Here is a 12,627-nt window from a genome sequence, read left to right as displayed (position 1 = left end):
TAACAAATGGTGCTGGGAACACTGATTGGATATCCACATACAGAAGATTGAAATTATATCCCTTCCTCACACCATATGCAAAAATTAACTGAAAGTGGTTCAGAGATCTAAATATAAGAGCTAAAGCCGTAAAACAGAATAAAACACAGAAGTAAATCTTGGATTAGGCAATGGTTTCTTAGATATGACACCAAAAGTATAAGGAATCAAAGGAAAAAAATAATTTAGGTTTCATCAAATTAAAATTTTTTCGTGCTACAAAGGACACAGTCAAGAAAGTGAAAGGGTAACACAGAGTAAAGGAAAATATTTGAAAAGCACTTGTCAGATAAGGGACTTGTTTCCAGAACATAAAAGTACTGTTTACTTAATATAACAATGCAAATAACCTAATAAAAAAATAGGCAATGATCTGAAGAGACATTTCTCCAAAGAAGACATACAAACAGCCAACAAGCACATGAAAACAGACCCAACATCATTAGCCTTCAAGGAAATCCAAATCAAAACAGTGAGTCATGCTTCACACCCACTAGGATGGCTATGATCAAGAAGAGATAGTAGGAAATACTGCCCAGGATGTGGAGAAACTGAAACCATGTACAGCTGGTGGGCATGTAAAATGGTGCAGCCACTTGGGAAAACACTTTTGCAATGTTCTGGTAACATAAAGTTACCATAGGACTCAGCAGATCCACTCCTGGGTATATACTCAAGAGTACCGTACACATGTGTCCACACGAAAACTTGCACACGGTTGTTTGTAATAGCCCTAATGTTCATCAACTGAGGAAGGGATAAATAAAATGTAGAACATCGATACAACAGAATATTATTCAGCAGCGAAAGGAATGAAGTATTGATAGATGCCAGCATGGATGAGCTCTAAAAACATCATGCGAAGTGAAAGAGGCCAGCCACCAAAGACCATGGCTTGTATACTTCTATGTATAGGAAGAGTCTAGAATACGCAAATGTATAGAGACAGAAATAGATTGGGGGGTGCCTTGGGTTGAGGTGGGGGTGGAGGGAAGGGGAGCAATACCATTGGGTGTAAGGCTTTCAGGGAGGTGACAAAAATGTTCCAAAGCTGAGTGTGGTGATGGCCGCACATCTCTGAATATAGGAAAACCCACTGAACTGTATACTTCCTACAGATGAACTGTTTGGTATGTGAATGATATCTCAATAAAGCTGCTGGTAACCATATATAACATCTTAGTGTGTAAATATATCTTCATGGTTACTTTGGGGTGATGAGATCATAAGTGAATTTTGTGTTCGTCTCTCCAGAGATGCTGCTCCCAGGGCCGACAGAAGACTGGTAGAAGATACTGCAGAAAGGGTTCCCAGAGCAGGTGGGGCTGTCCTGGACGACACTCAATGTCCTTCTCAACTCAGAGATCTGAAGACTTCCCGTGGAAAATACTAAAAGGTGGATTAATATCTAACCAACTTGGAGGAACATGGTCCTTCTCGGAGGCGACTTGGAGCATTGCTCTGTGATCACACATTCCCCTTCCATTCCTCTCAGAACTTACCACACTGTAGTTCTTCAGAGCCAGGTGGGCTTTTCCCATGTGGAAATATGCTTTTGTGCATTTTTCATCACACTGCATAAAAGAGAATGACTGATCAGATGTTTCAGAAGGTTTGAAGTCATTAGCCACTCCCCCTCACTGCCTTGCTAACAGAGGGAAGGCAGAACTCGAGTTCTCAGGACAGCTATAAGTTGACAATTAAAACTTTTCTGTGCATCTGTGGCCAAACTAATTGATGCCTGCAAGGAGCCTGGATGCACGAGTAAGATCTCTGTCAAAGTAATTAATGATACTTGCCAGTTTTCATTTCCATTTAATGAGACTCAATCAGGAGACAAACCAGAAACCCTTAGTTTAGAAGAGCTCCTGACCTCACCCAAACATTAGAATCACCAGGGATGCTTATCAAACCTGGAAGGCCAGGCTGAACCGCAGGCCAATTAAGAATTATACTCTGGGGCAGGGCCCAGGCATCAGTGATTTTGTAAGCTCTGCAGGAGATGTGAGCATGCAGGCAAGCTTGAGGACCCCTGGTTCATCAGAAGAGAGGAACATCTACTCTGGGTACACAGCTGAGGTTACTGTTCCTGCCCTGAAATACACCACACCGTAAATCCCGGGAACATACGTTCTTGTTACTTAAGGTCCGGAGGGATGCCCCCTTCAGAAGGCAGGATCAAAACTTATGTGAGGCCACAGCCTTCACAGAGGGGGCCCTGTCCCTGCCTGCCCCGAATTATTAAAACTCCAGAGAGACGGACTGATTTGGCACAGAGACGCCAACTACAACTTCTGACATCCAGTTAATTAATTGAACCCTTTCATGTGTGAGGTGTTGTGCCAGGGATGCCCTCCAAGGGTCTAGAGCGCAAGCTTAAGAGTCTAAAAAGTCCTGGGTGAATTCCTGGCTTGCTTCTCACCAGAAGGGGGGCCTTGGCCAGAGCAGCGGCAATGCATTTCAGAGTGAAGGGGAAGACTGAAAGAAAAGACAGCCGGTGACAGAAGCAGCAGCAATGACTGTCCTATGTGGAGAGGCCTTCATAGTGCATCCTCGTGAGCGTCATGTCCTGACACGCCGCTAAGTGGATGACAGTAATGATAATAGTGCCTATCGTCCAGTCCTTGCCATGTGGTTCGGAAGAATTATCTCATATAAGCCTTGTAACAACTCTGTGAAGTCGAAGCAATTATTACTCCCATCGTACAGATGAGGAAACCAGGGGCTGGAGTGGAAGAGCTGGGATCTAAAATGTGGCCATCTGAATCCAGGCCCCAAAGACTACAAATTACACCAACTGTCCTTCGGAAAAGTGCTGTAGCGGTTGAGGAGAGGGAAACCCACTGCGAAGAAGCAAGGCTTAACAAAGAGTGTGCAGAGGAGGGATCTGAGCTGGGTCTCCAAGGATACGGAGAGGTGAAGAGAGAAGGAAGGAGGCAGAATGGGCCGAGCAAGGTTCCGAGGTGGGAGAGGACAGGGAGCTTGCGGCCAGGACAAGGGGCAGGAATGCGGCAGGGAGGGGTCAGGCTGGAAGGGGCCAGCGAGACAGTGGTTCCACGTGGAGGCCTTGGATGCCAGGCTGGGGCGGGTGAGCGAGCAGCACGGAGGCAGCGCGCAGAAGTAACTAGAGGTGGGAAAGGCAGGGCTCAGGGAGGGAAGGGGAGCTGTCCCACAGAATGAGGGGCTAGCCTCTGTCCCGGTGGTGGGGGGAGGGAAGCACGGATGCCAGTTACGTCACAGACAATTGGTAAAGGAGGAGGCGGATGTCAGGTCGCAGGCTTGGGGTCTGGTACCCAGAAGAGAGCGTATGTCATTAACAGAAGGAGGGAAGTCAGGGCAGGGAGCGGGGAGGGTGGAGGTGAGGATAAACAGTTTAAACCTAGCTGCGGCATCGTTCCAGTAAACGGAGGCCTGAGGGAGGCAGCGGATGTGCAGCCCTGTGGCCCAGGGAAGGGGGACGGGGAAGGGGTTCTGAGGGCCAGCTGGACCCAGGAGAGCAGACAGGAGCTCCAAGGAGAAGCTGCAGAGAGAACGCAGGGAGCCGGGGAGTGAACCCCGGAGAATCCACAAACGATGAGGTCGAGGGGGCAGGAAAGGAATGGTCCAAGGGAAAGGACATGCCAGTGCAGCGGCCCATGGAAGCCAGATGTCCGCTGTCCCTTTGCTGGCAGAGCATCAGGGTTACAGCAGGGGGCAGAACAAGCGGGCGGCCTCGGCGTCCTGTCTGGGCCACTGTGCGTCACAGTGAAGAGCCGTTGCTGGGACTCTGCCCGCCTTGGACGCTGACGTAGAGGACCGCGGATGGCTGTCTCACTGCCCGGCCTGTCTCCTGTGATCACGTGTCAATGCTCACCAGGGTTTTCTCAGATGAGCCCCAGACCCCCGTAAAAGGAGCCCTGTTTTCAGAGAAAGATGGATTTTGTCGTGCAGAAGGAGTTCTGCCAGGAAAGAAAGACTGATTCTAACTGAAACCAGCTTCGCCGCCTTATCTTCCCAGACGAGGAACGTCAGTCTTGAAAGATCATCGCGTGAGCTTGTCTCTACCCATTCAGAAGTGTCAAAAATATTAAATTGGCATGAAAGTACTAAGACTATTAATAACGGAATACCACTGATATGCATTATTGATACATGACTTTAAAGACAGTGAAACTTCTATATTCACGGCTTTGACACAGAACCAAGCACTGTCGGTTTGAGGGCTCCTTGTACCTTTTCCCCTATCCCTCCGAGGGGTCACCCAAGCCTCTCAACAGGGAGCCTCGCTGGGCATTTCACAAGACTGGCTGTTGAGTGTGTCAGAGTTTTTTAACGTCAGCTTTGTTGGGCCTGCTTTGCTGTGGTTTCACCGTTAATTATTACATCGTGCTGCATTTAACATCTGGGAATAAGCCAGCATGTTATCTTAAATCAGCATGAAGATGGTGTGACTACCTCTTTGGTCCTTTTCGGATCAGAACAGATACTCTTGGAAGCCCCACCAGGAGATCGTGTTTCCCCCACGGAAGGGAATAAGATCCACACCCAGGGGTTGTGGGATTTCACACTCCGATGGAGAAGCTATACAGAGCAGATGATTCAGAGCACTGGCTTACAGTTAGACCACGTTAGCTACGTGATCCCGCACCGGTTACTTCATTAATCTCTGAGGCTTGGTTTCCTTGCCAGAAAAATAAGGATAACAGTGGTATTGCAGAGAACAGAATAGAATATTGTAAGGCTCATGGCCAGCACGCAGCAAACTGTGGCTTGTGCTATTATTATTATTATTATTTTTTTAATGATTTCTTTTTTTTTTTTTAAGATGTTATTTATTTATGCAACAGAGATAGAGACAGCCAGCGAGAGAGGGAACACAAGCAGGGGGAGGGAGGAGGAAGAAGCAGGCTCATAGTGGAGGAGCCTGATATGGGGCTCGATCCCACAACGCCGGGATCACGCCCTGAGCCGAAGGCAGACGCTTAACCGTCGTGCCACCCAGGCGCCCCGGCTTGTGCTATTATTGTTGGAAAACGTCCTTGCCTCTCTCTTCTCTTACGGAATGGTGGTAGAGAAAATGGCCATTATCACATAAAGTGACAAAGCAGGTTAGGGGACATGTGCTGGGGCTGTGAAGGACCTGATGTCATCAGCTTTGGGCAGTTCTTGTAACTTTAAGACTGTAATGATGCGATGGGACAGGGTTTAGGGGCCTTCTGTATATCCTAAGGGATAAAGAAATCACGCTCCCCACACATCCCTTTTGGAGGATCCCTAGTGTTTTATAAACCATTATTAGCAAAGGTGAGTTCCTAATTCACCCCAGTTTCCCTTGCTCACCCTCTTAATAAGAAATAAGGAAGGAGGTGTGGCCAATCTGTTGCTGTCAAAACGTGCTCTTACTCTGAGCCACATTCGTGACGCTGGGGCGGGCGCACTGTGCGGGAGGAACCCGGGCCACAGGATAGGCCTGGCATGTTCTCCTGGCACTTCAGTTTTACTTGATCATTAAGTTATGGAAAACAACATGGTGATATTAAGACAAACAGATCAATTCCATGGAGTGCAATACAAAACCTGCAGGGATTTTTAAGATAAAACATGTATCTAACAAGAAATGTCCTGCTCTCCACTTCTAGACCCTGCAGGGGCTCCTGTTGGTTCCGTCAGGCGCCCTTCAGCGAGGAAGTCTGAGAAACACCGCTTCAGTGCTTCAGCCAGAACCCGTGACAGAGCGACTTCACAGAACGGGAGAGGAAGACTTAATTAAATATTTCATCATCTGAAATAATGTCCCTGAGAACTGATCATGACATTTCCCTTTTAAAAACTCTTCTATTATTTCCACCAACGGCCCTCACTTCTCACTTTCAATGACCTCTCTTGGCAGATTTTGGAGGAAGCACCATGAATGGCACGAGCAGATCTGCCCGAGCCCTGACTGCTAGGCTCCAGGCTGAACGACAGGAACTGTCTTCTGATTATTCCTCCACGAATATGCCAAATTACTAGAGCTGGAGGAAAAGCACAAACTGGTGGGGAAGGACGGCACCACTGCAGAAACACGTTCCCGGGGCTGGTTTGAGAAACAGAAGGAGGCGTTGCCCCTGCTGCAGGAAGGAGAGCGTCCGGTGACACAGCTGTGAAGGCTGAGCCCCTGCAATCTAAAACCCTGAAAATGCAAAGTGAACAACCACTTCTCTGGGTACTTACTACGAGCTCCGTGCCTCACACGCATCACCCTCACAACAACGCTATTGATCTCATGGTGCCGGTAAGGAAGGTCAGGCCCTGACTGCGGAGTTCAGACCCCGGCCCACCACCAAACAGGGGCCACTCTCCTGCGTTACTTCAGGACCCAGACGCCCGGCCCAGCAAGCCCAACGCCATCATGTGGAAAAGGACCTCTCTTCTTACCTTCAGAGCCCACTCACAGTCCACGACTGCCTTCTGGTAGTCCCCGAGTTTTAGATAAGCCTGTAATGACACAAAGGGCTGTATTCACACATAATTCTGCAGCATGCAGTCTTCAGTTAACAGGGCAACCAGCAGGAATGTTAGAGAACCCCAGGGCTAGCAACCATGGACAGCCAGTACTGCTGCTAGGACCGAAGGGGCAGGACGAGCCCGGACAAATGGGAGAGGACAGCTTTGTGAACGGCACTGCTGGGCCGGAGCTGAGGCCTTTAGGAGAGCTGCAGGTGGGAGAATAAATACCCCCCACTCTTTCTTCCTTCCTTCTGATCTCATTGGCTGAACCCAAATGCAAATTAGGAAGCTGGGAAGTCAGGGGACCAGGCCACAGAGGTCAGTTCCCCAGGGCACAGAAGGCAGGGCAGAGAAGGATCTGGAAAGGCAAAAGAAAATACCTAGCACACTAAACCCATTTACAAAGGAACAGCCAGCTTCTAGAGTCTACCCCACTGCAGATGTTCCAGAAGGAAATCAAAAAGGGAATCAAAAGGATAACAGTAAGTAAGACAAAGGGAATCAAAAAGCTAACAGTAAGCATTGGCAGAGTGTAGAAAAATCAGAACCCGCAGACACAGCTGGTGTCTTTGGTGGACAGCCTGGCAGTTCTTCAAAGGGTTAAACACAGAGTTGCTATATGGTGTATACATATGTGCACATAAGAAACTTGTGTACAAATGCTCACAGCAGCTTTATTCATAGTAGCCAAAAAGCAGAAACAGTTCCAACGTCCATCAACTGATGAATGGATAAATAAAATGTGGTCCATCCATCCAATGATGTATTATTTGACCATAAAATGGAATGAAGCACTGATACATCCTAAAATATGGAAGAGCCTTGAAACCGTTACAAGAAAGAAGCCAGACACAAAAGGAAAAATATTGCATGACTTTCTTCATACGAAATGTCCAGAACAGACAAACGTATGGAGACAGAAAGTCAATTCGTGGTTGCCTAAGCCTGAGGGTAGGGGTGGACGGGAGGACTGGGGCACTTAAAGGGATGGGGTTTCTTTCTGGGATCATGAAAATGTTCTAGAATTGGTTATGGCGATGGTTGCACAGCTCTGTGAATATATTAAAAACCCCTGAATTGCATACTTTCAATGGGTGAAATGCATTTTATGTCAATTATATCTCAAAGTTGTTACCAAAAAAAGATAAAGTTCTGCTTCTGTCCTCATAAACACAGCAAGAAGGAATTGATATAGGTAACGGGCTGACATTTAAGAGTCAGACCATCACTATGATCCATGGGTGACAAAAGCCCTGGGGACCTCTTGGGATCCCCTAGAACTAGGGAAAATCTTCAAAATCAAGAATTTACTCAGAATTCTGGGATCCACTCAATCTCAACTGAAGAACTCGTGGCACACAGTAACAGAGAGCTGTGTCCCAGCAAGCACAGTGGCCAGTCCACCTCTGAATGAGTTACTGGATATGACAAGTGGTCAGTAAATTCTTATCAAGCTGAACTAACTAGACTTTAAGCACTCTTGCTTTGGAAAGTTCTCAGGAAGCAGCAATGATCACTCCAGTGTAAAAAAGGACAACCAGGCACCTGGAGGATAAGAGGTTTTCCCAGAGTCCCCATCAGTCACCCCAACTAGAGCCAACAGATGTGTAGGTTTGCCCCTGATCAAAACTGTCCCAGGGCACTGCGACATTCTTACCAGTAACTCTGCTAAGATATTTACATGGTCAAGCCAATCATGGGGTCAGTGTTGTAACTCATGAGGGTTTCTAAGCATTCATCCCAAGCAAGGAGGAAGCAGGCACTAGCCCACTAACCAAGTCCAAGTCCTTCCACGAAAGGAAGCTGCCGTGTGGTGCTTTCATTCACATAGGTTTTATACTAATTGAGGAGGAGACGCTTCGAACTTTCAGTTCCATAAAGCCCCATCCGTTCCCCCCAGGATTTGGGGTTTCATTTGAAAGTCAGAGGATGTGAGGAGGAGACTAGCATCCTTTTAGACAAACAAAGGAAGACACAATTCTGTGACATTGTTATTCGGGGGACATACAGACTCTGAAAATGCATACGTGGGCTTCAGCAATTTCTCTACACAGCCTTTTACTTTTGCTTTTCTTTCTTCCCCCCCCCCTTTTTTTAAGGCTTGGATTCAACACCCTATAAATTCCCTGTTCTCTTTTGCTTTTCCACATTTTAAAAAGAACTACTTTTCCAAATGGCAATTAAACTCCTGATTTATCTAAATTACACCAGCAATCTATTGATCATAACATTAACTCCAGGAGAAAAACAGAGCGTTGAAAGGGTAGGCTTTTTTCTCTAGCAAGCAGCAACACTCAATTCACAGGGTCCTTATTAAGTGTTTTCTAACACTGCATGCAAACAGGGGAGGCATTTTAAAAATAGTCAGCGGTGATTTGGTGGTTCGTAACACCAGGCAGCACATTCTGTATTTGTCTCTGAAAAAGCTTTCTCTTCAGGAAAGCTGGGAAGAATTATTTCCCCAAAGCTTTTCATTACATTTGCCTATTTCTATCCACACCCATTCTTAATGTGGTTCTCCAGAACCCTAATCAAAGTGCTGCTGAAACCTGAGGACAGTAAAAATGTAACTAATTTAGATGGATCGGGGTACAGACCATCTGAATTAGCTGTAAGTCTGAACAGCTAACATTTTCAAAGCAATTCAATTTTACCACTTTCAAATAAGTTCAAAGTAACAGGACTGAAAAGGCATCAGTAGGTAAATGTTTTGGATACCAAATCTGGTGAAAAGAAAAAGGAATTATAATTATTATATTAATTGCTTGCATTTGAATGCTTCTTTCAAAGTGTCAACAGAAATTTAATTCCCTTAAAAGGACTTATTGTTCCTCTAGCGTTACGTAACTTAACAAGGATTTATTAAACATCTATTACAGATAAAGTGTTGGAGGGGGGAAAATATATGAAAAAGTTTATAATCTTGTTAGGGTGATGAAATGCACACCACTAGGCCAACCTCTGGCCATTTTATTTACCAAATTCACTCCCCTATGTCAATTTTTCCCCAAAAGTAGGGCCAAGTAAGTGGCGCCTCAATGGATTTACCCAAACTGCTGAACTACTGAGGTTACACTGTGCTTAGATTTATTTATCATTAAATCACCATCACTCCCCAGACTTTCTGGCCTCCAAATGTCCTGTTTCTTGCTGTTGACATTCTTCCTCAACCTCCCACAGCAGGACATTCTTGATCCTGAGTTACAGAAATTGGAGCTGATGAGGGCTCCTCCTGTCAATGACACAGTGTCAAGTGCAGCTCACACAGGTCCTGCTGACATCTTCTGACCATCGGATAATCATGCCGACGGATCCGCCACTTTTTCAGATCTGAGCAACAGGGAGCTCTGCCACACACAGGCTCAAGTGTTTTTAAAGATAAGGCCACACGTGATGTTTTGGTTTCAACGGAGAACTATCAACCTTGTCCCTTCATTAAGTAGTAGATGGTAAACACCTGTGTGATCGTTTTTACCTGTCCCATGAAACTGAGCTCATCTGTGATATAAAACAGAGGTATGAGGGAGTTCAGAAACTCAACATTTCTGAGAAATTGGGGCTAGGCCCATCGGCTATCCAGCCGACCCGGGTCACAGATTCATAATCCAACAGGACCGATATGAATAAGAAAGTAACCCTGAGGAGGTCAGGCTACCAGCAAGAGGGGGCCTGGCCAAAGCCAGCGATGGCAGAATCAGTTCTCATAGGCTGTTTCATTCACTCGCTTTACCCTCAGTAATGTGCGGGCGCTGACTTACGCCATGCAGAGGACTGGTTATGTGTCGCTCTTCCCAAGTCCTCCTTCAGTCATCACAAGTTGGTGGCTTGAAATTGGACTGTGATGACGGCATTGATACCACGGAAAGTGGCAAATGGTCCTTACCCATCAGCTGCCACCACACCTCAACCAGCGTCAGCTGCTAAACACCAATGGGCACAGCACTGCTTCCATCTGGTCTCATCTTTGGTTTCACAAGTTCTGTGGCTCCTATCCCCTGAGAAAACGCCACGGGCACAGTGTTGGCCCACTCACCTGGGCTCGGTTGGTGTAGAGCACTTTCATGTCCTTCAGCTTGTCCAGACCCTCACTGTAGCAGACGATGGCCGCTTTGTAGTCGCCTCTGGCAAAGGCTTCATTCCCCTTTTCTTTTAAGGCTGGGAGAACAGAAGTCACACAGGTGAGCTCTCCCCACACACTGGAAAATTCTCTCACACTTTATTCCCCCGACTTTGCAATTCTACTTTGGAGGTCATAGCGTCCATCAATCCAAAGGAGACCCATCCCTTGTTTCTCTGCAGACATTTCAGGATCAGCCTCCTGAAGGACTTTTTCCCTCCAAACCCATCCCAAGCCGCCCAAATAGCTTATCAGAAAAAGTAAATGTTTCTGGCACAAAACTCGGAACCTCTCCAAGTGTGTTACAAAGACCAAGTCTACACACTGAACGTCTCCTAAAGAGGGCCAAACAAGCCACTGTCTAGCACGCGTGGAAGTGTTCAGACCTGTGCACGCACACCGCTGGGGGGTGCAACAAGAGCCGGAGGTAGCCCGCGCATGCGCCGCCCCCGCCACGGCACCACCGCGTCTCTCTGCCTTCGTCTCTCCTCTCGCTTCTCACATCTTTGTTTTCTTGTTTCGTTTTCCCTTTGTCCTCTGTGCCTCAGGCCAGTGCACGGTACCTCCCTTCCGTCCCTCCCCACTTTCCGAGGCCGGCTCGGGTCTAGTCTGACCTGCCCTGTCCATCCATATGCTGTAGAAAGAGGAGGGCTTTGTCCTGCTCCCTGCCTGCCGCAGCGGGGACGGGGACAGACACCACCCGCTTCTGCCTGGCCAGGCTCCAGTGCCTCAAGCCTGTAGACTGGGAATCTCGCTGTCCTCAAATATCAGCAGGCACGCTCATGCTCTTTCTAGCACAAATCATCCCAGCTCTTGAAAAGTGAAGACTGACAATTACCATCTGCTAAGACTTTGTTTTCCCTCCTTCTCCTGGCACGTTCCTTCGCATCCAACTCCATAGATGCCAAGAAGGCTTCTGACAGCCGAGTAATTTCAAGTATTAAAGAGAAAAATCCAAATACTATAATCAGTTCTTTAGCTCAAATTCAGAAGCAAGCTTCTTTAGAGCCACACATCTCATGCATACGTATGTAGGCACACGCGCGCGCACACACACACACTCTGAAGCAACTAAATGACATTTTCTTAATTTGACATTAAATGGTAATCTGTGTGATGTATTATTATACATGATGGCTATGTCTGTGCTTCAAATTTGATTTATGTCTTTTAAAAGAGTTTTTCTTTAAAGGCAGACTTTTTTGTTCCATTTGGCATAATGAGCTTCTGGACTGGGCAACAGAGAAGATACCTGGATCCCTTGAGCAGCTAAGAGTAAATTGGATGATACGAAATAGCTGAATTCAGTTTACAAAAGACTGGCCGGGAGAAAATAGAGAAAAGCCTCTGAGTGCTGTCCCCGCTGACTAGTAAGAGAATTGGCTGATCCGTACGTTTTTGTTCACGGGTTGTTCGTAAGCCCAGAGGCTATCATTTAAGGGTCTGGAAGCTACAATCAACAAACACTGATCCTAAATAAATAATACACATTAGGAAGAGAGATGCTGTCCTTACCTGAGTTTATCTCATCTGCATTCTGCAGGGCACAGGTTATCATGAAAACAAAACAAAAACAAATTTCAAGAACCGCTCTCTGATTTATAAGTGTATGAACCAAGAAGGCAGATCCGTTACAAGTGGGGAGTAGGGTCATTTCCTCTAACCATCAATACTGAAGGGCCCAAACTCACAGGGCTTGCTTTAAATCAGGAGATATGCTTATGGGTACAGTTGTTACGGGGTGAGCAGGTCAAGGGACCCCCACTGTGGCTGCATGAGTTGGAAATCTGACGCAGAACATATTTATTACCTTTACAGCACAGCTTACATATTGGTGACAAGCTCAGGGGGTGGGAGGCCAAATTTTCATTAAAATAAACCCATTGTTTAAAGATGACTCAGAAAGACAAAGAAAAAAAATCAGAGTTTACACTTTCTTGTGGAAAATAAATCTAGTGAATCTAAAAGACAAAAGACTGTCTCAGCTTCTCCAGAGTGTTTGA

At 46.5% G+C, this 12,627-nt stretch overlaps 1 protein-coding gene across 17 annotated transcripts in view; it reads right to left on the bottom strand.

Annotated features, from left to right (window-relative positions):
* The window catches only part of TTC12 (tetratricopeptide repeat domain 12), a 51,971-nt gene that overhangs the window by 28,648 nt on the left and 10,696 nt on the right, over window positions 1-12,627 (bottom strand). For 6 of the 17 annotated variants that reach the window (XM_034665777.1, XM_034665778.1, XM_034665771.1 and 3 more), the window contains 4 exons: window positions 11,463-11,540; window positions 10,541-10,662; window positions 6,436-6,495; window positions 1,542-1,613 (listed from right to left, as the gene is read on the bottom strand). In XM_034665777.1, coding sequence (XP_034521668.1) covers window positions 1,542-1,613; window positions 6,436-6,495; window positions 10,541-10,662; window positions 11,463-11,540 — 332 coding nt within the window. Of the gene's footprint in view, window positions 1-1,541; window positions 1,614-6,435; window positions 6,496-10,540; window positions 10,663-11,010; window positions 11,099-11,462; window positions 11,541-12,139; window positions 12,162-12,434; window positions 12,621-12,627 lie in introns of those variants that run through there. The other 11 variants (XM_034665775.1, XM_034665785.1, XM_034665781.1 and 8 more) reach the window with 9 other exon arrangements.

This window comes from Ailuropoda melanoleuca, chromosome 8 (genome assembly GCF_002007445.2).
Source record: "Ailuropoda melanoleuca isolate Jingjing chromosome 8, ASM200744v2, whole genome shotgun sequence".
Classification (NCBI taxonomy): domain Eukaryota; kingdom Metazoa; phylum Chordata; class Mammalia; order Carnivora; family Ursidae; genus Ailuropoda; species Ailuropoda melanoleuca.
The sequence above is the reverse complement of the archived record's forward strand: the minus strand, read 5'-3'. Positions and strand labels throughout refer to the sequence as shown.